Source organism: Trichogramma pretiosum, unplaced genomic scaffold (assembly GCF_000599845.2).
Source record: "Trichogramma pretiosum strain Unisexual culture from Peru unplaced genomic scaffold, Tpre_2.0 scaffold11, whole genome shotgun sequence".
In the NCBI taxonomy this organism is placed as follows: Eukaryota; Metazoa; Arthropoda; class Insecta; order Hymenoptera; family Trichogrammatidae; genus Trichogramma; species Trichogramma pretiosum.
In genome coordinates this window covers 1964031-1989182 of record NW_019641702.1, presented here as the reverse complement: position 1 = coordinate 1989182, position 25152 = coordinate 1964031, and the positions used below count along the sequence as shown (strand labels likewise).

At 41.3% G+C, this 25152-nt stretch overlaps 2 protein-coding genes across 4 annotated transcripts; both read left to right on the top strand.

The window, feature by feature from the left end:
- The first annotated feature begins 150 nt into the window (after positions 1–150).
- On the top strand, positions 151–17113 carry LOC106653847 (DNA polymerase alpha subunit B). The gene is made up of 8 exons (XM_014373441.2): positions 151–301; positions 667–895; positions 981–1038; positions 14826–15004; positions 15390–15804; positions 15875–16260; positions 16334–16543; positions 16628–17113. Exons 1-8 carry the CDS (start codon positions 214–216, stop codon positions 16944–16946), a joined length of 1884 nt encoding a protein of 627 aa, XP_014228927.1. The 5' UTR covers positions 151–213; the 3' UTR covers positions 16947–17113.
- A 265-nt stretch (positions 17114–17378) lies between these two features.
- LOC106653908 (uncharacterized protein F54F2.2-like) lies at positions 17379–21066 on the top strand. Of its 3 annotated transcripts, none has more exons than XM_014373565.2 (4): positions 17379–17840; positions 19196–19304; positions 19375–20195; positions 20333–21066. In XM_014373565.2, exons 3-4 carry the CDS (start codon positions 19466–19468, stop codon positions 20581–20583), a joined length of 981 nt encoding a protein of 326 aa, XP_014229051.1. In that variant the 5' UTR covers positions 17379–17840; positions 19196–19304; positions 19375–19465; the 3' UTR covers positions 20584–21066. The 3 variants fall into 3 exon arrangements, with proteins under 3 accessions (XP_014229051.1, XP_023318396.1, XP_023318395.1); XM_023462628.1 differs by lacking the exon at positions 17379–17840 and adding an exon at positions 17938–18127; XM_023462627.1 differs by lacking the exon at positions 17379–17840 and adding an exon at positions 18144–18340.
- The last annotated feature ends 4086 nt before the right edge of the window (positions 21067–25152 follow it).

Genomic DNA, 25152 nt, shown 5'->3' with positions numbered 1-25152 from the left:
ATATTATTATTTATTTTCAAAAATAATGACCATTCGATTATGATATTGAGAAACTGTGAACGCAACTTAATTCTCACCCAACCAACTAACCAACCAACGTAAAGGCACTGCGGCAGCGGAATACGCATTCTGCAGTTCGAACTGCAAACCACAAAACATTCAGTACCTTGAAGATTTTGGCGGGAAACTGTCTGCTGTGTCAGTTTTGCAAAAATGGTCGATCGAGACGATTTGCTCGAAAAATTCGAGTCTATTTTAGAAGTAAGCAGTGAAACCCTTGACGAAGAAGTTATTACAAAATGTATGTATTGGTTAAATTTATTTTTTACATCCTTAAATGTAAAATCTAATCTAATTTTATTAACTTTTGAGTAATATCAAGTAAAAGAAGGTTTGAGAAAATTCAAGTTGAGAGAGAATTGTTAAATATTAGCTGTATCCATAATATGTATACTTAACAATATAATCTATTGTTCTTGTAAAACGTGTACTTTATTGGCACTATTAACTATGGATCATCAAAATAATAAATGAAAAGTATGATATAATTCATAATTTAGGTTATGTTAGGTTTATTTTGTTTTGTTCAACTTCTAAAGTACTTGTTTTGCAAATGAATTATTGTGGGTCAATATATTACTACTGAATTTCTTTTTGTTACACTAGGTATGGAACTATGTCTTTGGTATCATGTAGATGCAGAAGAGTTTGTAGATATGTGGGTAGCGTATGGCATAAATCATTTGGATGGGAACTTAACACCTACTGTCAAAAAATTAGAGGAAATGAAACGGGCTACTCCACGTGATAAAAATAAAAAGCAAAATACTTCCTTAAACAAGAGTTCAGGATCGAAAGATACACTTTCCAAATCTTCTATGTCAATGGCTATAGCGTATCCTTTTGTATACATTATGATAGTTTATACATTAATTAGAATCTGTTATTTTTAAAAATATTTCTCTTTGACTAATTTATAGAGATGATGATTTTGAAATATTAGGATTATATGGAGCTACTGAAAAATTAGCAGAAGTGGTAAGTGAAAAACTTTTAATCATTATAATGACACTTGTATTTTAGGCTTTCATTCATTTCTTCTAAATAACTTTTCTCGATTAAATTCTGTACGGAAAATAGTTATTTTGGCTTATATTATGGAGTGAAGAGTTTCTGTTGTTCATTCACATTTGTGTAATTTTTTAAGATGCTAAATTATAAGTTATTTACTATTTGTTAAAAATTAGTTGTTTACAATGAATATGTTTTACAGTGACTGCAAGAATATATCTTACAGTCTCAACTTGAAAAATCAAGTTGGTTCTTTTTATCAAGGCTTTTTATGATTTAAAGAAAAAAAATTGCACCTTGCCAAGAGGCGAGCGGTAGCCACACATTTGTAAATTTTATAGCACAACCACGGTAGCAACAGCTCGCTTCGGTGCGCGTGCAAGGGCTATTTTACTTTTCTGCGTGCACATCACTGCGTGATTTACGTCGACATTCTTTGTGCTCGTCGTTGCGTGGCCCTTGGCTCGCTTGTGCCTCCCAATGCAGCGCGTTGACGTAACAAGGCTTATTTATGCGTTAGCTATTTGTACCTTTGTGCGTACCTGCGGAATATGGAAAATATCTTGTTTTCGCGGAAAAGATTCCTTTTTCTCATCGCTACACAGAGCAATTTTTTTTCTACGCCTCGGCGTTTCCGTGTTCTCTACGGCAGTCAAAATTTTTGGGAATATATTCACATTGACACTGTGTTGAAATTATCTTGACTAAAGTAAATTTACATTTAATATCAGAGTGAAAAATTGGTCGAATATTGCCTTAAAAGTATTTGAGTTCGAACAAATTTTAAAACTAAGTAAAATCGTAAGATTAGATAGTTGAGAACATAATTTCCATTAATTTTTTAAGATAAAAAATAGTAGTGCCTTTGAAATACTGTAGGATAATATAAGTATACCCTATCGGTTGTGAATCACGATTTTGATACTACAATAGATTTCATATAAAAAAAATTTCCTAGAGTCTATTTTCGAGGTCACATCTGTTTGAGGCGACAGTCGACGCGAGCTAAGTTTTGCGGTAAGCAACTAAATTAATTCCTTCTAACAATTTTTCAATCGTTGAATACGTTTTAATGAAATTTATCGCATTTTACGATTGTCTTTCATATCAAATTGATATCATAATTTCGTTAATCGTGCAATAGAATACAAAAAATTAGCCGATACTCTTTGCAGAAATAAAGTAAACAAATGAAACTTTGAGTACCCTCGATACTTTGAGTATGTTACGTAATTAACGACAAATAATAATTTTCGTAATGATTGTAGTTACAATTTATACGATAAATTGGAGTAATAGAACATTTCTGAGATTTACGCGAGTATTAGGTTGTCTCGTTTTACGAGCGTTGCGTGCGTGCCTCTTGTGCTTCGAATTCAACGATGCCATTGTTCCGAGCCTACTCCGTTACGATTAGTAGTTTCTTCGCGCGTTGATGAAGTTGTTCTTGAGTCAGCGAGGGCTTAATGACAAACTTCGTGGTAGATTTCCCGCGTTCGCTGTGACGCCTTATAGTTCGTTCTCCAATTTACTTGTCCATGGATCGGGTACTTAATTTTTCAGTTTTCACTCTCATGAGTCAGATGCGCTTGTGCAATCCTACCTGCCGCTGTATTTAGATATTTTACAATCGAATGGCTATCACATACAGGGTACAAATGTAAATGTTGCCATTCATCGATCGAATCGACTCTCCGCGAGTAAATGAACTCACACGTATGCGTGAGATTTTGTTTTGTGTATTATTCAAAGAAAGTGCGAGAGCGCGGCAAAGCTTCACTCGTATTGTTTGTCTTACTTTGAGAAGCTACAACTGTGTAGCCTGCATAGATTCGTCAATTAGAAGTACCATATAACGAGCGAAGGAAGAAAAGAAGAAAGCCCGTCAAAATTTCTCTCACCGATTTATGTGGCGAAATTATCGATCGACGTGAAAGGGTGAGGTAGTTTCGTTGTATCCCCGTGTCGTATACTCGTATGGATGTACATGGAGCTCGAAAGCTACACGCGCGCACACGGCTATTATGTCAATTAAACGCACGGTGCAGAGAGTCGAATTCTCGCGAACTGGCCGGCCGCCTCGGAGGCACTTGCTCGGAAGAAACTTTGTAGCCGCTGTATAATACGAATCTGGACGTGCAGAGTGTAGGTAGTATGTGTATAAGTGCCACACGGGAGAGAGAGAGAGAGAGAGAGAGCGAAAAAAAGGGAGAGCACAAAGCGAGGCCAGGTCCGGACATTCCGCAGCTCGGAGCCTTTGCAAATTTCGTCAAATTTCAGTCTTATATACATGTACAGTACCATACGCCGTTGATGCACGCACAACCTTGTATTACAAAAGGAGCTACCCCGTGTAGTGCGGGCAGTTAATAGAATAAGCTTCGGCTGTTATTTCGTCGTTGAGCTCTCTTTCTCTCTCTCTTTCTTTCTCTTACTCTCCTCCTCTCTAGTATAGCATCCACTTTCTGTTTTCGTCCGCGCGCTGGGCCTGCACAGGTATAATTCGACCGAGCCGCCGGTGAAAAACACGAATATACACAACGCGCGGCACAGGTTGTAGTACCTACAATACACATGCAGGACCAGATTGTTATCGTTGAGTGTATGTGTTTGTACGTACCTGTGCCCACTGGCCTCTCATTCGTTCTCTTTCTATCTCTCTCTGTCTGTCTCGTTCCAACGCTTTTTGCGTTTCTAACACAAAGGACGAGCAAGAGAAAGAAAGAGAGCGCGGATGTTGCGTGCCTTCGCTGTCCATATAGTTCGCCGCAGCGGCACGCAAACGAATACAGCTCTCGTGGATTGGGTGGACGGAACGAAATAGCTAGATATAGTTACAGCAAATAGTAGAAGAAAGTGCCTAGGCGACGCGCCGAGCTTACCTCAAAAGAGCAAGGACATGGACGAACGTGTCATGATTTTTTGCGGAATTATGTATAGACGCCAATTTTTGCCATCGACACAAGCCCTAAGCAGTCTTACTTATCAACTAAAACTTCTGGCATGGCATTTGGTAATCTTGGTATTTAATAAGCGTGTGATATAAGTTTTGAGAAATAAGGAGATGAGCCCTCCTGTTGAATTATTTCACGTCCCCATTTTTCCTAATCAAGTCGATCCATCGATCAATTTTTCATGCCTCATCGCTGCGCGAGAGATCCTTCAAATTTGACGCTTTTAATTTCACGTGATTTCACAGGCGTGACAAAAAGCGCGTAAGAGCATCGGTCCGTAAAGGCGATTTATTGCTCGAGTAGTTCTCAACTCGTTATTGCCCAATTTACGTAACGGATTTACAGAGTCCACGCGGTAATAATCGAAGCTCCGAGAGTATCGTTAGCGACAGCCTCGGTGATTTCTCGTCGACTTGCAAAAAACAACATGATAATAGAACGGAAAAAAAAATGGATATAACTTTTTACGTACCGAGCATAGAGCTGGAATAGTGTGCAGGGCACAAGAGGAGCTATAGAAAATAACGAGGTATCTATAACTCAACGAGGTAAAAGGGGCAATGTTCCTTCGTGTCTTTATGTATATACACGAAGTGCAACGCGCTCACCCGCGAGACAAAGAGCCCCTCAACTACTACTACTACTACTACTACTACTACTATACACTTGCAACTTATACACACGTATATAGGAAGCTATATAAGAGAGTAAAGAGACATTCGCAGGATAGTTTGGAGCTAGTCAAAGTCTAGTGCTGGGTCGCCTGTAAATCTCGAGCCTAAGCATCCTCGTTGGGCATTGTGACGTGGCCTCCTCATCATGCATACAGGCAGGCAGGCAGGCAGGCGAGCGATTTTTTTCAAAAGGGCATCAGCAGCAGTTATGGGGCATACGGGAATAGACGACGAGCCACAAGCTCGCACACGCACACAAAAGCAATGTGTAGTGTATGTGTAGTACACACGTTCGTAGAGCAAATAATTATTTTTCAAGGACGCGCCGTTATAGAATGGCTTGGTGCCGCTGCCGCCGCCACCGCCGCCGCCATGAGAAAGCGCGCAACAGTTTGTTGCCGCTGCTGCTCTACTCGTGCCGCGTGCTTCGTTCGGTTCCAGCCTATCCGCAGCGAGGCAGCAGGCAGTTTCAGTCGAGACCGCCGAGAGTGCGCGCGCGAACAAAGCGCGCTCGGGGATCCCAACAACGCACGTCGACTACTCCACCATGCCATTGCCGCAGGCCGCCGCACTGCTCAGTACACGAGATAGCAACAGTATAATACATATAATACGAGCAGGCAGAGAGCGCGGCAGCGACTTCGCGGAGTAGGCTCGATCGTGCGCTAAACGGCCGCAGCAGCACACCAACAGTTGTGCGACGCGCGTCCGTTCATTCACATCGCTCGGAGCTGCTCTTTCGACGTCTCCACGCTAGCGGGCGAATCGTGCAGACAGTGTTTCGGGTTTTTCCTCACTTCATGCCTACCACTCGCTATCTATAGTTTTCGGCTGTATCGGATGCGAAGTATAATGCACATAGTTGATCGCGAGTGTGAAGCGCGCGTCCTGATCATCGACGACGACTTCGGGATCGTATTTGCTGCTGTTAATGGTGTTAGAACTTTGGGCCACTGCAACGTCGTGATTCAACAACAGTAACAGCAGCAGCTGCTGCAACTCACAAGCTCCGAGTGCACAAAGGATTTCCACGAGAAAGAGAAAGAGTTTTGTATATAGCACGTACCCCATAGCCATAGTAGCCGTGCCACGGGCACTTATCAACGAGGAAGCGCGACTCTGCGCTTTTCCAGCGTTTCATAATCGACACGCGGAACCGTATTACATTCATTTCGCGTTTCCGGTTTCTTTCTCTCTCTCCCTCTCGCTGTATGTATAATGCGCATGTATAAATGTATTCGTGCGATGCCGACGCGCGCACGAGCATCGCTATTCGCTCTGTATGTGTGCGCGTGTATTCGCTTTATGCATGTCGAGTGGTGTAGCGCACGCTTGTGTTGGTGCGTGCGTGTTGCATCGGCGACGATTTTGCGCGAGTAAATGTGCTTACGATTTCGTAGCACGACTGTGTAAGCTACTACGATGCAGCGCGGAGAGAGCAAATTCACCGATGCGGGTGTATTTGTCCGGGCTGCTGAGACAGCATCGTGCCTCAACAATCGAATTCACGAGTCGAGTTCTTACTAATGCTTTTTTAAAAAATTCGCTGCTTGTGCAACGAGTAATCGCATGTCGCGGCGATTGCAATTTTTTGTCGGTAGCCTAATCGTAAAATAAAGCTGCTCCGTAACCATCCTCTAGCCGTTATCTTTTTCCACCGCTCGTTTTGGATATTTTCATGATACTTCTCTAACATCTTTCCAAGTTAACTTCGTGTAATTTATTAGCGTGGGAGCTACTTATCGTAATACAAATAAGTGCGTTAAACCGATTTTAATTCACCATTTGTTGAATACGTGTGTGAATGTGGGCATCAAAAATAATACGTAAACAATACAACACTCTCATTCTGTACATAAAGCAATTTGAGCTTACTATCCCATGAGTAACTTTGGCTGTGTGTACTTTGGGGCACAAATGAGTTCATCCTTTCATCCATGGCAGGGTAACGCTAACTCAGCGCTCGTTTCGTCGTTCTTGCAAAACATCAGTTTCCGTATGAACAAGTTTTCGAAAGATCGTCTCATATTTCGGCTCCCTTGGTTAAAATTCACAACCTTTCTTACACGGTGTGTCATCTCATATTTGCTGCTTTTGGTAAGATGGAAAAAAAAGTCGAGTATTTTTGAAGAGTTATTTTTCTGCTTTTATTTAAAGCGAAAATCTCTGCAATCGATGAAAATTGTTGAGCGAATTATCACGGCGCTACAATTTATAGCGTTGTGTGCCAACGATCGACAAAGTGCGCTGAGAAAGAAGAGAGCTTCTATAGATAAGTAACGAAGCATGGCTTGGCCTCCTCAAGGTATATACTCGAGCGACCGTTCTCGCAATGTTTGCCCAACGATATAGTATAGCTCAAATTTTCGTCGAGCCTCTGCTGAGACGCGCGCGCGCTTGATGTTTTTGAAAAGGGGTTAGCGAAGAGGAAGGAAAAAGAAGAGAGAAAAAAAAGCTTGAAATTCTTTTTTTCTCACTGCCAGCTATTACGGACGCCCATTCCGCCATTAACGTTTAACATGTGCGCGCACTGTGGCGGTGGCGGTGGCGGCGCGGGCTCACGTTCGTTCGCGTCTTCAACCTGTTGCTCTTTTTTTGCGTCAACGCACGCGCTTATAAATAGGTATATAGAGAAGAGTTCGTGCGTCGCTTTCGTAAGCCATTGCCAAACAGAATTCTTCGTAGAATATTTTTTGGGAACTTTTTTTTCTCTCCTCTCTCGCTACTATATGCACGACTGTTCGTCCGCGCGCGCAAAAAATGGGTTATAAAGTCCCCGAGATGACGTCACGTCGAGGCGGTTCGAGGCCAGGGCCGAATGCGCGCGTTATTACGCCACCGCGCCGCGAGAGAGAGAGAGAGATGAGCGAATATCATCGAAAACAGTTTACAATAATAATAATCATAATGACTTTTCAACGCTTCGATCAGTCCAACTGTCGGTCCGTGCGTGCCCTGGGCACAAAGATTTCTTGTTCTTCTCGACGATCGACCTTGTGACTGCGGAGATTAGATTATTCCTCGCATGCACACGCGCAGCAGCACGTCGAATTTTTTCCTCCAGAGATCATTGTTATTAGCGTTGCACGCGGAGAGTTAAATTTTGCTCCTCTCTCATTTGCGGGGCAGAGCTAGATACATAAAAGAAGAACCAAAATTCGAGTCGTCGATGCGCGAAGCTATATATACGCGCCAAAAACTCGCCGGAGCTTCGTATACTTTCTCTCTTTCTCTCTCGTACGCAAGCACGCACACATTATATACATAATAGCCGAGAGAATACGCCGCGCTCACGTGTATTACGCACGCACGCTCACGCACGAGAGCTGTGGCGGCACAGGCAGGCACAGTATCAAGGCTTCTCGCATTCCCGCATGTCCGCATCACGAAAATCCACACTCGATTCTTGTCGAGCACGCCTCTTTGTTTAGTATAGTTGTACGCGTATAGCCCCCAAAAAACGCGTGTTCCGCTCCCACATCGCACTCTACTATATACTGCGGCGCGTTCGGTTTCGCTCTGTTGAACCTCGCTCCACGCACTAATATATATCGCGCGCGCACACACATACTCCATACTCACGCGGAAGTTATTATACGAACATTCGAGCGCGCGAGTGTGTGTATGTATGCATAAAGTAACTACTCTTGATTGTAGCAAATCCGAGTTTCGTGATCGAAACTCCCGTTAGTTTTCCTTCGTTCGATAGCGTCTTGGCCCCGACAACACATCGGAGCTGCATTAATACGACTCGTGTTCGTGCGCGCGAGTTGTGATACTGCAGCGCGCGCGGTATCATCGACCGAAATTGCCATCGATGAGTAAACTGGCATTTTTTGCGCGTATCCACCCGGCCATAATTTTAATATCGACTCCGACTCCGAATTTTAAGATCCGCACTCGAGTACTTTTGAGAAGCGAATTTAATGCATTTTCGAAGAGAGAGAGACCATAAGATCCTCGTGGGCAAGTCCAGCTCACCGGAGTCTGCAGACCTGCTGCTGTCGTTGCGAGTATCGCGTCTCGTTCGGTCGTTAACCACAAAATGAAAAAACCGCAGCTCGCTCTCCGCAGGAGTAGTTGTGTGCGTGGACAATACGCCCCAATGTTTGGTGCGTGTTCGCTCAGAGCTTCGCTGCATCTGCAGCAAGGCCGAAAGTCGCGCGCGGCTGCTAAAAAAAATTCTTTTCTTCAAAAGATGATTTTTCGTCCTCATCATCGAGAGCCGCATTCTCTGCTCGGCGTTTCCTGTCACGTCACTCGCGAACTCGCTCGCGATACTTTTACTTCCCACCAAAGTGCAGTGAGCAAACGAGAGAGAAAGAGAGAGAGAAATGTTGCATGATCATCACGCGATATTTATTTTCCCGTTGTGCGATGCGAAATTTTTTTCATAGAATTATTCGCTCGTTACGAATCGCCGAGTATCTTTTTACGATTGTCTTTTAATTTTTCAAAAATATTCCATCCGATGTCATTAACTCGGTACCGAGGGCTAAAGCAACTCTACAACGAAGAAGTCTTGGTACTCGTGAGAACAAATATAAACTATAATTAACCATTACCGAGAATGCATAGAGTGCTTTTGGCTCTGGCGCGTATTAACGAAAAACAAAATAGAGGAAAGCTCCTCGTACAGCGCCTTTCGCTTTCTGCTTCATTAAGCTCGCTCCGCTAATGCTCGCCGTATCGTACACACCTCCGTACGTGAAATTTACGTCGGACAATTAGGATAAATCATGCAAATTGTAATCGATCGCCGTAAGTAGAAAATTTGTAAAACGTCCGATGCGCCACTTGAGCAAGATACGTATACTATCTCTCGCGCTTACCGTGAATTAATTACGCTCGCTTAATGCAAGCCTGTATATTGGCTCGTATATTCGCCAATTGGTAGATAAACAGACGTTTCATCGTCGTGGTCGTTATACATATACGCGACGATCGTTGCCTCGGAAAAAGAAATATAACTCAGCTTTGGAGCGCCTATATGCGTACGTATATTGCAAAAAGTCCGAGTCCCCAAATGCAACGTTATACACACACGCGCGCCCTCATGATATCTATCGCGGCTGGCGGGCATTAATTATCGTCTCATTAACGTTCGTCATTCGGTTTCGTTATCGGCCGGCACGTGTCGGTTGTGCTGGACGCGCCACATACACAGAGTTACACATAGAGTTCGCGAGCGCGCGAATTATTGCCTATACTCGGCGCGGCGTACGCGGGGGGACATTTCCCGCATACGGGCATTGACTGTAGCGTAGCGTGGCTCTCTGCGACTGCGACTGCCCTCGGGGCTTATTACATGTGCTCGCGTATACATTATAAACGAAAGCCTGCATACTTGCATAGCAGCAGTATAAGCTACTCGTCTGTTCGTATGGATTGGCAAGCTTTCATCATCGTCGTCGTCGTCGTCGTCTTTGCCGAGTTATGTATCGCGAGTGCGGCGGCTCGTCTAGCTTTTGCGCGGCAATTAAATACAATTGACGGAGGAGAACACATCTCTTGGCTATATGTGCTCGAGAGCCGCCAATGCTTCCAATGTCGCCGCTTCTCTTCTTTCGCTCTCGGCATCTTCGTGCGCCGATCTCTTCTTCATTGTCGCATGCTACACTCGATGCTGCTGCTGCTGCTGCTACTGCACGTACGCATGCAGCTGAGTGTGTGTATATAGATAGAGGCGGCCGTATGACTTGTCTCTTTCTGTAATACTTGCCTCGAGCATCGGCGCGTTCGTTACAAGCTGCGTATAGCTCTCGAAAGCAGTGTGCCGCGCTGCGGCCGATGTTTGCTCTGTCTCTCTCTCTATACTCGCAAACGACGATAATTACCCGAGCGACGGTCGAACATTCAACTTTGCTAATTCACGATAAAACGAGATTTTCGTTCTGTGCGTAGTACGTATATACGAGTAAATTTCGGCTCCGGGCTAAACAACGAGCAGCTCTCGTGCTACTGATTTATTTCCCTGCCTTTTTTCTTTTTACTTTTTGCACACACCGCTGCACAGCGAGTATTTCGCGGGCACGCTTCACGGGCGAGGGAGGATATAACAAAGCCATAGAAGCCACCGAGGAATTCGCGCGTACGTGTACAACGCATGTGTGCAGTGCAGTGTAGTACTACGTATATACGCTGTGAATGTCCGTTATAACTCTGCGCGATCGCGCGCGCACGCGCACACCCAAGTGCGAGTAGGAATTTCTATTTAAAGTTGAGAGGTAAAATTTGCACGATTGTTGTAAGACAATGCCACTTAGCACGTGTAAGCACGCTCTCGTACATACACGTACACACACTCTTTCTCTCTTATACTCGGCTCGAAAGATAAAAAGCTTTAACGAGAAATGGCTCTTGGAGAAAAACGCCAAGCTCGGCAAAAGATAAAGAAAAAAAGGCGAAGCGTGCGCGCGCGCCTCGGCCGTATATAAATGTGCCGATTGCTAGAGCCAAATCTCGAATCGTTGTAAGAAAAAGCAGCGTTTTCAAGAGAGCTTGTGGTGGTAATAACGCGAACTCGCTCCATCGTTTAATAGACGCGTCGAAAGTATATACCTCAAAAAACATCTATACGTACGTTAAAAGCGCTTAGCTCGGAACTTCCCACGGTCGAACGTTGAGCGTTTTTAGTATTAGCACACGGATACTATATTTAGAATCGTAGTAGCAACGCTAGTAGTATAGTAGTAGAATGTAGTAGTAGAAGAAGAAACGAGCGTGATACAGACGTACATATACGCAGAGAGGCGCGCGTGCTTCGGCTAGCTCGTGTGCAAAAAAACAGACAGCGGAAATCGATGGAGGGATGAATGAAGAACATCTGCGTGCACGTGTTTGGCAGAATCGCCCGAAAGGTGCAATACATAATGAACCTTAGCTGCGTGTTCGAGCGAGCGTATTTGTGTGCGTGCGTGCTTTCAGTGAGCAGCAAAATAAGGGGGAGAGGGAGGGGGCCAGTAGTAAGACGAAGAAGCAGGAGATTGAAAAGTTGTTTAAAAGAGGAGCTGTTGCTCGCGCATTGTATGCCTCGCAACAATGCTCATCATTCAGTATATGGAAGCGGGGCGACCCTTCGCTCTCTTCGGGCTCGCTCTTTGGGCTCTCTTTGGGCGAGTATAGATATGTGCGTACGCATGAACGCCCCAAGTGTTCCAGCAAAGAAACTTTCTTTCGGTTTGCATAACGCAGCGATCGATTATAATTTAGAGGATCGACGAATCATTCGATCAAGCTCGCTCCGCGTTTTCGTTCGCGCGTAATCGAGCTCCGCATATATATATAATACATTGAGGCTCGAAGTCGAGCTTATCGAAAGCATGATTGGTATCGGAGAGCGACTCGTTGTCGTCGTATAGTGCCTGACACTCAAGAAGCATTAAGAATTAACTCGGCTAATACACAGAGCGCGAGCAGGAGTGGCTCGAGCGAGCACGCCGATGCTCTCGAGAGCAGAGTCTCAGATTAGTCGTCGAGTGGTTATTTTTCTGTTTCTTTTTTTTGCTTCATTATTATAATCATACAGAGTCGTGTGCACTACTACACCGTCGAGTACTTACGCCTTCTCTTGAAATCTGCTCTCGCACATTTACACGTGCATAAAGAAAATCATGCTTGAGAATTATTCAGGAGAAAAAGTTCGTGTTTCTGGCTGTATGCTTGTGCGTGTGTGTGTTTGTTGTTTGCGTACTCCATGGCATGGGTGCACGTTAAAGAAAGAGCGGGTTAGACGGAGAGAAAGAGAATATTGTGTTTTTATGCGAGAGAGGGAAGAGAAACGTGATACAATGCAAAAACGAGAGACATAGTGGAAGATAAAAAGAAAGAAGGGGGAGAAAAAGAGGGAGATAAAGACAGAACTAAATATCGCGAAGAAAAGATTGCTCGTGTCGTAGTGTTGCATTCTGGATATGATAATGTTGTTAACTGTTTCAATTCTCCTTTCGTGAAAGCCATTTCTTCGTTTGACTATTTTACCTCATTCAAAGACTTCATAATTTTTAGTTTTCAATAATAATACAACTATTTACATTTCTATCTAAACACTTGAAGTTTTGTTGATCCTTTACAATTTTTTCACTCTTACCGTTAGTGAACATCTAATAATCACGCTTAATTGCACCTCCGCTTCGACCTTTTTATCCAATCATTATCAAAATTTTTGGGACTGTTAACAAAAACGCAAATCACGCCGGCTCAACTTTGCTCTCACCGGATAGAGCAAAGCAAATAACTGGAGCAGCTGTAATTCGCTATATGTACGAAATGTGTTATACAACAACCCGCGAAGAGTCAGACTTGGTCACACACATATAGACACTCGCATCTGTCTCTCGTGACGCATGAGAGCAAGTCTGTCTCAATGCGTGCATTCGTCTTTTTTCCTCTCTCTCTCTCTCTCTCTTTCTTTTACTCATACACCGACTCTCTTTCTCTCCTTTTTATCAGTGTATATAGCGCGAGCCGAGCCGACCAATTCTCGCTCGTGCGTATACGTTTGTATGTGTGCTTGCATGCGATGTCGGAATAGAAGCCGATATCACGTGCTTACGTCGCCGCTATATGAACTTATTGTTACGCATTATGCAGTCGATCGGGCTCGGTCAACGACTGTATGCAAGCGAGCGGGGCGAGCTTCTCGCTGCATGGCACGCACGGTGCGTACTTGCGGCTTTTTTCAAAAAAATTTTTCTCTTCTTTTCTTTTCGCTGAAAGCCCGTGTAATTACGAGTCCGCGACGAACTTGCGTGGAGTTGAATTCCTCGTAACGCGTATGCTGCCTGCCGCGCACTGCGGAATTTCAATGCGCGCGCGTGCCTGCGTTTTCTGTGTGCATAATCGGTCAAATTAACTAGTTGTACTCGGAGAGAATAATCTATCGAGGTACGCGTGTGAGAAAGTCACACGATGCCATGCCACATCTTAGTTATAACAAATATCTCGTCACTTTTCAAAAGTCAACATGTCAACTTTCAAATATTGCTTATGAACGTTATAATCGTGTGTACTCGAAGTAACTGATAACAAAATTCGTACTCAGCTGCTAAACCATCTGTAAAAAAAGCCACTTACGTTCTTCGAAGCGCGTCACAATTTCTCGATTCTCAACTAATTTTTTTTTTCGTCCAATTCGTGTTATGTAAACAAACGTACGCGCGAATAATCGTCGCATAAAAATATATAACTTACCAAGGCAAAATATATGAAGAAAACTAAATGAGTCGCACGCACGAAGCAGAAACCGACGACTCGAGGAACTTTTCACGATGCAGAAGATAAGACCCGAAGAAGGAGCTTCGTCGGAAGTCGGCCGATTGTGCTGAGTGAGTGATGGTCTGGTGCACAGTTTTACTCGATTTCTGTGACTAGATCCACACTCATTAAGTACGGTTTTAGGCCTGGATCGACGTGAAAACTTTCCTCGGAGTCAGCGAAGAATCGAACGAGAGAGAGAGAGAGAGAGAGAGAGAAGCCCCAAAGACAAAGAGGAGTACTGCTTGCGAGTGTGTGCACACACACATACACTCCGACGTACACAAACGTAAACACATACGCTTCGTGGGAAAGAGAGCTCCCCCTGCACGCCAGAAGTAGCCGAGGAGAGCGAAAAGAGAGACAGGGTAGAAAGAGGCTATTCCATAGACGAGTATGGATTTAGTGCACGTTTGAATAAAGAGATAGCCGTGACTAGATACACACTCGTCTACGGCAGCCAGTTCTGGAGCTCGTTTGGTTTGAGCGCTCTGCTGCGCGCTTCTATGCATCGCCGTTGTTTTGCTTTTTACAGTTGAGTATATTCATATTTATTTCACTCCGACGCGAGAGCTATATCGGCACGATGTGCAGCGAGCAGCAGCAGCGGCATAATAATAATAATAATAATAAGCCAAAATAGCTCTTTTCTACTTTCAAATCTCATTATCACGTCCGCGAGTTATTATTATCATTATTTTTTTTTTACTTTTTTTTCGCTAAAAAAAACATTGACTCGAGCGAAAGTGCAGGCACGATGATAAAACGGGCGCACGCTCTCGAGTCAAAAGCTTTAACTATATATATATAAAGCCCGCGTGTATAAGCAGACTCACGACTCAAGCGCGACCTTTTTCCGTTTTTCGAGCAGCAGCACAAGCAGCAGCAAACAAAGAGGCCGGCCAGTCCAGATCTCGAAGATAGCGAATTTACAAGCGGATGGAAAGCAACGGACGATGATGCCAACAGCAGCAGCAACACAGCGACGAGCAGGCCGACGCCGCAGCAGCAGCAGCATCTACCCTCGGTGCCGCCGAGCTTCTCGCAATCGTGAGTTGAATAGAAACCAAAGAGGGGGATATATACCCTCGTTATGTGTAGCTCGTGCTATTCTTATTTTCTTGCTATTTTCAAGCATAGTAGAGATTCTCTTTCTTTCTCTTTTCTCTTAGTTTCTATTATTGTTCCTTTTCTTTTGCATGTATATCCTCCACTTCGTCCCAAGCTCTATTGATCCGTCTTTTTTCTTATTCTCTTGGATTTTCTCCCGATGGAATTATTCGATGCTTTACGCGAATTAGCCTACGAATTATGTTTGACAGCTAGCTCGAAGCATTCAATAATTCAAGTTTTAGAAAAATATTGCTTCTTTTCATTAATTGTCCTTTCGTTAATGTAACTCGACACATTATATTTTATTCTTTGCGTATTTTAGCTCTCCATATCCGCATGCCACACAAACCCAAACAGGAGGGAAAACTCTCATGACTTTCGGATCAAAAATTGAGTCATGGCTGAATCTCAATAATTCCAAGTATCCCATAAGACGAGCTGGATCACACGTACCCGCTAACGAGCGTTACATGTTTGAATTGCTCAAGGCCGTGTCGGATGTACGCACTCGAGTATGCCGTCAAGTTGGATTTCAAATTTGTTCAACTTGGGCAGCGGCTTCGAATGACGAAGACTCTTACCTCACCTGGAATGTGCGGACACGCAATCAAAAGAAATACAGAACCTGGGGAAGGGTCTGTTTCGAGTCCGAAACGAAACAATCCAATCCAACTCCTCTTCTCGAGGGTTGTCGGAAACCACCAAAATCTAATGCAGATACTAAATTTTGGCCATGCGTAAGTCAACTGCAATATATTTTTTTGCGTCACAAGTTAACGTCATTTGATTCCTTCTATCTTTTCGTAGGTTGAGCTTGACCCTAGTGAATTGCACGAGTGCAGCCTATTTCCTGGACAAATAATCGCTACTGAAGGTGTCAATATCACTGGAAATTTGTTAAAGGTTCAAGATATTTACAAGGGTAGCTTCATTCCTGCGGCCAAACCGCCACAAATTGCTGAAGAATTGAAAGTATACGTTGCAGCGGGGCCGTTTACTCAGTCTAACGATCTTGAGTTTCAACCTCTATGGGAACTTTTGACCAAAGTAGCGGAAGAAGAACCAAATGTTCTCATTCTAATTGGGCCTTTCCTTGATCACTCTCATCCAAAAGTTCAAGATAATTCGCTAACTTGCACTTATCAAGAATTTTTCAATCAGTTAATCATTAGAATAAAAAATTATTTGACTGGGTAAATATTGCTTTCTAAGTACTAAAGTAATTTAAAAATTCAAGAATAGAAAATTAATTTTTTGAATTCACAGGAAATGCACACAAGTTGTATTAGTCGCATCAAGTCGAGATGTGCATCATCACGCAGTTTATCCAACTCCAGAATACTTCATACCAAAATCATTGCAAAGTCCAGAAATCTTTGTTTTACCCGATCCCTGTACAATAGATATTGATGGTTTAAGAATCGGCATAACTTCGATCGATACTTTGATGCATTTGGGCCGAGAAGAAGTTGTACTGTAAGTTGATAGACATTATTATTTTTATTATATTCTACAAACATGTTTTGCATAATAATTAACATGATGATTTTTCTTTTATAGAAAACCGTGCAAAACTGATAAGCTCAGTCGATTGGGCAATTACATTCTGAATCAGGCTTGCTTTTATCCACTATATCCTCCTGCCAAAGAAATCAACATTGATTCTCAGCTGTGGGAAAAGTATGCTTTTCTAAAAGAAAAACCTCACATGCTGTTGCTGCCATCGGACATGAGATACTTTTGTAAATACATCAACGAATCGGTTATTCTGAATCCTGAGCGATTGAGTAAACGCACATTTGCAAAACTAAACTTCAAACCATGCGTTGATGGTTCATGGACTCAAGAGAATATATCATGCGAAGTTCTAAAAATTTAATTTTAAGATTATTGTTAAAGATTTTTGTACTATGATAGTTTGATTGAGTAAAAAAGTATTGGCTCTAGACGAGCACAAATTACTGATTACAGTCTAAGAAAATGAAACAAAAGTTCATGTTGAACCCGAAATTGTATTGCTAAGTTTTATTAAACTTTTTTACTAAATGTCTTTTGCCAATTATTTGTTAACGTTAATCGACGATACGGAAACGTAACACGAAGAAAATGCAACAAGTATTGCTTCTACCTTATCTTGAGAGGAGGCCACAATTGTACATTTTATGCGCTACGTTATACGTATTCGCACGATGTCGCCACCGCACAAGCGCCCGAGTGGCGACTTCCGTCTCGTCTCCGTGCGGTAATAACGTAACGCGCCGCGACGAGCGAGCCCTGGCGCGGCAGTCGACGCGCGCATCCATGCGAACCGAGCGCGGCATTGTAAGCGCTCTATATACATATATATGTTTAAGCGCTTTTTCGAGCGAACATCACCCCCACGGGCCTGCACGGCGAGCCCGAGTCAAGTTTGCTGCAGCAGCAGATCTCGCAAGCCTTGGCGAGTGCGTGCGAACGTCATTTCACCGCGTTTTAAACGTCTCAGCTCTTTATTAACAGTGCGCGATGCTGTCTGCTTCGCGACAGTTACATAGTTAAATATCCGCATCGAACGATCTGTTCCATCTCGTTCATCGCCGTTGGCGTACAGTTATATAGTCGTCGCCGTCGTCGTCGTCGTCGTCGAGGTTCTCGCAACTTTATATACAAAGAGCATCCAACTTTAGCCCTGGCCCTCCTCGTCTAGTGTGCCATTTCACTGCATCGGGGAGACTACTGCACTCCGCTTGCATCATCGTTCGCGTCTCTCTGTTCGATATACACAAATGCACAGGTGAGTCGTGTACACGTAAAACTTGATCTTCCAGCGCCGTGAGCGAGTGCCGCGCATAAATTAGCGAGAGCCCCATGATGTTTTATTTATTCGATCGCGAGAGTGAAAGAGAGAGATTACATAGTCGATCTTGGCCGTTGCTTGCTAGTATATAAATGGACTGGCAGACGCGTGCAAAGTGCAACAAAGAGAGAGAAGTGGTGGAGTGCGTGCGTTATATTTTCGCGAGGAGAGCTTCGCCATCTTTGTTTTGTTACATATGCATATAGATATATATGCATGCCAGCGTAAGTTCGGAGTACGAGTGTATACCTTGAACACGTCTTCTGTATCACTTCATCGTTACATTTTAGTTCCTTTTTGTGGGTGAGCTAAGATCGAAATGCAAACAGTCCCTTTAAAAAACTATTGAATGATCAGCTTTCTAGAGGTCGCGATTTGCACATGTGTATTTAAATTGAGTTACATCAACGTCCGCTATAATTCTCTATGCAGGTTAGGTAAGAACGTGCACTTATTTGCATTTACGTGTGCATTACACGAAACAGTTTATTTTCATTGGTTATGATTAATGTTGCTGTTTATAATGAGGCTTGCTTTGAATTTTAACCGGTGAATACGTGTAAACATCAATTTAATCAATTAGATATTAAATCTTCTTTTCTACAGTTTTTAATGAGCAGTATTGTTGTTGTATTTCTCCATTTATAATTTTTTGGTAATATTTTTGCCAAATGTTCTTCTCTATTGTGTGGTTAGTCTTATACTTTTTTCACAAAACTTTTTTACCTTTTCATAAGAAAGTACATCTAATTTAATCTTCTGAAACTTGATAAATCCCGTTTTTTATATGATTTGAACATGATTCTCTGATTTATAAGTAAACCTGCAATAAATTTGACTGCATAAGCAAATGAATTTATTGTTAATTGATTTTTTTGGTAATATGAAAGTTTTATATTATTGTACCAGTGTTTTTTGATAATCTGACTGAACATCGACTGCAAAAAGTTTGGGAAGTACAAAAAATTTGAGATTCTTTAAATTTGTTCTAATAAAGCAGTACAGTGTTCATTTTATGCAACAATCATTTTTATTGCTCACGTTATAAGTATTGACAAATAATTTTGATGGATTATTTTATGGCTATTGGTATTTTTGTCAAATACTTAATTTTTTAATTCATGACATCTCTAGTAACTCAGCAATAGTCATTGTTTTTTTTCTCAAACTTGTAACATCTGTTTAGTGTTTAACTTCATTACTTATGCATCAAATTTCTAGGGAAAGCATACCATCATAAATATACTGCTTTATTTCAAATTACTTCATCTCAAATTTTTTGTATTTTTCAGGGAATATCTGGAATTTATTAGCAAGATAGTTTAACAACAGATACCAAAATGAAATATAGTTTTGTATTTCGATAGGGCATTGGTTGAAAACAAGATTGTACATGCGCATGTAAGTTTAAATAATTTATTCAATAATATTCATTTTTAATTTTTGTATAATAACTTATACTTTGTTATAGGTTCTGCCTCTAAATTTGTTTGCACAATTATTACGCAGTTAAACTGCTGCAGAATTTCATTGCAGTTACCATTTTCACATTAGTAATTTAAATGCGTTCTAGTTTTAACGACAATATGGGGCCTACTGTTAAGGATTCTCCTCCAAGTAGCCCTAATTCTGAAAGCATGGGAAGTTCGACGTCAACCAAAAGAAAAAGAAGAACTCACGACGGACCTACATCAGGTGGATCTCAAAATTTTGCTCATGCATCCCAGTATGTACATACTGAATCCAAATATCAACCTAAAGAAGAAAAAGAACCAAAATTATTTGACAATGGTGTTAGTGCTCCACATATGTTAGGAAATCAACTGAATCCTTCATCCTCAATGGCACAAAAAATGTCCGACACTCTTTCACAAGAAATGAAAGCTCATTCAATTTTCACCGAAGCAAATAATGCTGGAGTCAATTTGGTTGGCCCTCCTTTACACAGTCGTGTAATTGCTTCAGTTAAAGCTAGTCAAAATGCTGCCAGTACTTCTTTCACTTCTAACAATCCCGCAGGAACAAGTAATAACAGCGGAGTTCTTGGAAGTGGTAATATTCCTCAAACTTTAGATCAGCTTTTAGAAAGACAGTGGGAACAGGGAAGTCAATTTTTAATGGACCAAGCGCAACATTTTGATATCGCATCTCTCTTATCTTGTCTCCATCAATTGAGAGCAGAAAATTTGAGATTAGAAGAAAATATTACTAGTCTGTTGCAGAGAAGAGATCATCTATTGGCTGTTAATGCAAGACTTGCAATCCCATTAACATCACCATCATCAAATAACAGTAAGCACAAGCCGTAAGTGCCTGTAAATTTGTCTGTATCAAAAGTCAAACTTGATTAGGACAACGTTTACAGTACTTGTAAAATCAAATTATATAGGCAACAATTAAATGAAAAACTTTGTTTTATAATGCAATAGGTAGTCATACATCCATTGTTGAAAATGGTGTTCCATCAAATTCATCAACTGATTCATCTGCTCATTCCCAATTTCCTCATAGATCATCAGCTACAAATCAACCTCAACAGAGTTCAACCATTAGACATGCCTCATCTGGAGGGAATAATTATCAAGGGCAATCGAATAATTTGATTACTCAAAATAACTCCAATAGTTCAAATTTGATACGAAATACTTCTGTTGATATGATACGAAGCATCCAAAGATAAAATATCTGTCCTATTTAAATTATACAATTTTAGTTATCATGTTATGTACAATGTTGAATAGAACAAAATTATGTAATAATGATAATTTTTGTAAATTTAACTATAAAATAGTAGTTTGATACTTTTACTATACCGGAAAGTTAGTTATAGCTATTTAATATTTAGAATAAATGGAACCATTGCATTTGTTTGATAGGTATGCAATTTTAGAAGTGGTAATATTTCCAATGAAATATTCATGTCCTCTCACTTTTAGGACTAGCATTCACAGTATTTCAAAACTTTTGATACACTTTCTATGACTTGGCAATCTTAATCTTGCTACATTTGTACAAATGTGGTTGAAATTTTTTAAAAAAATTCATACTGCCACTATAGTTAAAAAAGTAACTGTAAGGTCTAGAACACACCTAGATAAACTGTAATTATAACATTTTTGTATTTTTGAATAAATGACTGCAATTATTGTTTTATTTGAAAAAATTATTGTTGAATTTTTTTGAACTCGATTTTATCATTTCTTAACCAAGGTAAAGCTAAATGATTTTATTAAATGAATTATATAAAAGTGTCATGTCCTTGTATAGATAATATTTCCTAAATTCGCGTGGACATTAATTTCGTTCCATGCGTTTTTATTAAAAATGATAATGAAACAGTTTTTTTTTTAATTACGATCTGGAATAAAAATATTCAATTCCAATTAATTCGATCTATGCAGATATTGCGAGAAAGGAAAATGGAATCTCGTTATAATTACATCATCAGCTTAAAAACAAAGATAAAGTTTTAAATATTCGAGTGTATCGTTTTAATTTTCATAATTGCATTTTTAATGCGTCAACGTATTTAAAAGAAAAAAGTATCATTATGTCAGCCGAAGTGAGTAAAAAGTGATTTACCAAATTTTTTCCTGGACTATGCTTTATTTCTCTCGACAGATATATGAGGTACCTAACATAATTTTTTTTATATCCTGCGTTTAATTAAATTAAATCTTTGATCGCGATGCCCGTAAGGTCTTATTGATAGAATCAATTCCGAGCACTGAAATTTCGGTTTTACACGTTCATCCTTATTCAGATTCTGCCTAAAAAAGTTTCGGCAAAAATGCCAAATGCATTGTGTATCATAGGACTGGTTATCCTCGGTTAAACTTACGCCGCTAAATTTTGTACGTAAGCCAGTGGCTAACTCTGCTCCGCTAAATGATACACCCACGCTGTCGCGTATCGGTGCGTCTCTCTGTGTGTAGCCATGTGTGTACGTATATGTATAAGTCGCGCGCGCGCGCGCGAAAATTATTGCTCGTGCACGCTCGAACGCTAGTCAAGTTCAAGGCCGCTCGGGCTGCCCGATACACCTATTATACCGCCGTGTTGTGTGCGATATACGTTATATACCGCCGCAATCGAGAGCGCGAGAGTATAATACACGGCCGAGCTACATAATAACATTTATTCTATCTGGCGAAATCAGTCGGAGAGCTTCGGAGTCGGTCGGGAGCTGCTCCGGCTTATTACTACCGAGTGAGCGAGCGACGAATCCAAATGCGTTTATGGAACTCGAGATCCCTGCTGCTGCATATCGCGTACTCGACTCGTGCCTATATATATTTCGAACTCGCAAGTAGCGCATCTCGTTGGCATCCTATATAATATGTATGAGCGAATACAATGCGGATTTCGCGCCCGTGCCTCGAAACTTGTGTTGTTTACATACAACTCGCTCGATTATATGTGACGCATAACAAAACGATAAATATAATAAATCGGTTCGTTATCTCAAGCACCTTATGTTTACGAATCTGCATTTCCTTTTTTTAATTGTTCGATGGTAATTAATGTAACCTTCGAAATTTTTGCGCACATTATCAACGTAAATTAGGCTACACGCCGATGTAGACGGGCTGCGTATTACTGACATTTTGAATCGCAGAGGATATTCGGTAGGAGAAAAAGTATCGGCCGAGGATCTCGTCGATCGTAACGAGTGATATTTTCCAAGGCAAACTTCCAGCCAGAAAAGTTAATGACCGATTTTGTCTGCCCACGTCATCCTCGCTTGTAATCGTTATAGCCGTCGCCAAATTTTCGACGTTTTATGCAAAACTTTCTGTTAATTTGATAATTTATACTTTCGATTCGCCAGCCGAGGTGATAAGTAATAAATTCCGTTGATCTTTTTGTTTTATTCAGACGCGGTTTCTATCGCCTTTCTCGTTTGGCACAGCTTTAGGAAACCGCTCCCAAATTAATTTTTCGATTTCTCTCTAAAATTATGACATTTGAATTCGTACATGCGAATGTCTTGTAGCTGCTGCGCGACTGTTCTTGTGTTGACTCGAACATATACGTCATCGTTACGTATCAAGAATTGACAACCCGGAAAATCTTGGCTGATTCGATCGCAGATGCCGCTATATTGAGATTAAAATACATTAATAATTTTTCACTTGATTAGATTCTCATTGGTTGAGTTTACAAACTGAAATTTTGATTCACACTGAAAAGTTAGTAATTGAAATCACACTGACAAATAAGCTTTTCTAAACGATGCATAATTCTCAGGCTTGATCGATAATGCATTGTATGCGTGCACTAAAATGTGTCACAAGAACATGTACACCTTTTAGTATTATTATTTTCCATCAGAGAAAAATTAACTAAAAAGTAACTACAAACGAAAAAAAGAGAGAAAGAGAGGCGCCGGGTATGAAAAGTTGCATAAACATCCGAGCAAGACATTATGACATACTGAAAAAACAATATGTAATGCACACGGTATCACGTGTCACCGTCTTTAGTCATCGTGATGCATACGGTGCATCATGAAGATGCAGTTAAAAAACCACTCTGGGCAGTAAACAGCCGAAATCGGAATAATTTTGTTCGAAAGATTTTCAATGAAATCGAGGCTACGTATAACTATCAGAAAAATATTCATTGTTTGACAAGCTAAAATAATATAATTTCATATGCAAAACGCACGTATGTTCGTTAAGGACAAATATTATTTTCTGATGCACGAGTATAACTCATGCTCGAATAAAAAAATAATTGCACGATCGAAAGTAATACTTTTTTCATCGTTCGTTCGATTCGATTGAAAAACGAAAGTGAAAGAGAGAGAGAGAGAGATAGCTATTAAAGGGGGGTCGTTTTTGAATCGTCAATAATAATTACAAAGTAAAGTATCATGCCAGCGATCGTTTAGCCCGTGCATCATACAATTTTCGATGATTTATCGCGGATTGTAAAAGGGTGCGATTTCACACAACTTTGTACGGAAAACAAATGTAGTGGAAGAAAAAAACGATTATAAATCGTAAGTTTTAGTGCTCTCTCATCTCGACGCAGTCACGTATGCAGCGCAATATCTAAAAACGCCGAGACATCGTCTCCTATTTCGGATTTCGCACGCGCCGGCTCATACGGTGCACACGCGCGTCTCGCGAGTTCGGCTGCTTTCTTTTTAAAGCGCAGAGTGCATCTCGCTATGTACGAGTTTGTGTACGTGTAAGCGTCGGCTGCAGCTTAAGAGTCTCCCTAGTTCTCTCTCTCACTCTCTCTATCTCTTGCTCTTTCTGTGTCAGTATGCACGGATAGAGAGAGAGAGAGAGAGAGAAATAAAGGAAAGAAAATAAAAGGAGCGCAAAGAAGGAACGAGCTTCGAGCTCGCTCACGGCATCAGGTTCAAACGTCTGCCAGTGTATCTCTCTCTTCCTGCACATAATGCCATAATGCGCGTACAACACGTGTGAGCGCGTCTCCGTGTACGTGTATTATAATAGGTATCCAGTCTACTCTTTACTTCCTTTATTTTTTTAACGACGAGCAGCCACATAAACGGCTCTGAACCTTTAAAAACTTGTCGATGTCTAATATTTTTGCTCGCGATCGTTGGAAAATGAATATTTTTTCGCTCGATTTTAATTTTCCTAGGCTGTGGTTTGAATTATTTTTAAGGATTTGATATTTCGCCGTCGTCGCAGTAGCGACAAAAGCAATGCTTTTTTAATTCAAGTTTTCATTGAACTTGACCACTTTCTGAATGGACAATCGATAAATTTGAACTTTGAGAAATGTAAAGAAAATCCAAAGTTATCTGTAGTTTTTTTTTTCTTCGCGGGATGCATCGAAAATATCATCGCTCGAGGAAACAATCGTCTGTGGGGTAAAAAAATATTTAATGTTATCCTTACTTATCGGCGAGAGACAATTTTTTATTTTATAAAAATCTAACTGCATCTCAAGATACACACCGTCCTTGTTACATCATATCTTATTTTTCATTATTTCGTCTCGTGCTTGAATTTATTTTAATAATAATTTTCGAGCGTCTCGACACGTGCAGTCCTGAGCTTATTTTGCATGCCGCCGCGCCAGCGCATAATACTTGCACTCCGCGATACAGAGTAGCAAAAGTTAAGTGCACTGTACAGTACGGGTATTATTTTCTATTAGATCATAGTCTGGCTCGATAAAAGGGACTGGTTGCGGTAATAATTTTACTGGCGCTAGTTAGCGAAGTCGCAGCGGCAACAGCGACGACGGCGGCGGTGCGACG

What these genes read in the sequence shown, in the direction of transcription:
- LOC106653908 (XM_014373565.2), top strand. Translation starts at nt 19,466, where the DNA reads ATGCGTTCTAGTTTTAACGACAATATGGGGCCTACTGTTAAGGATTCT. An exon ending in ATCACCATCATCAAATAACA is followed by an intron (nt 20,196 to 20,332) that starts GTAAGCACAAGC and finishes ATAATGCAATAG; the next exon opens with GTAGTCATACATCCATTGTT.
- LOC106653847 (XM_014373441.2), top strand. Translation starts at nt 214, where the DNA reads ATGGTCGATCGAGACGATTTGCTCGAAAAATTCGAGTCTATTTTAGAA. An exon ending in TCTATGTCAATGGCTATAGC is followed by an intron (nt 896 to 980) that starts GTATCCTTTTGT and finishes ACTAATTTATAG; the next exon opens with AGATGATGATTTTGAAATAT. An exon ending in ATAAAAAATTATTTGACTGG is followed by an intron (nt 16,261 to 16,333) that starts GTAAATATTGCT and finishes TTGAATTCACAG; the next exon opens with GAAATGCACACAAGTTGTAT.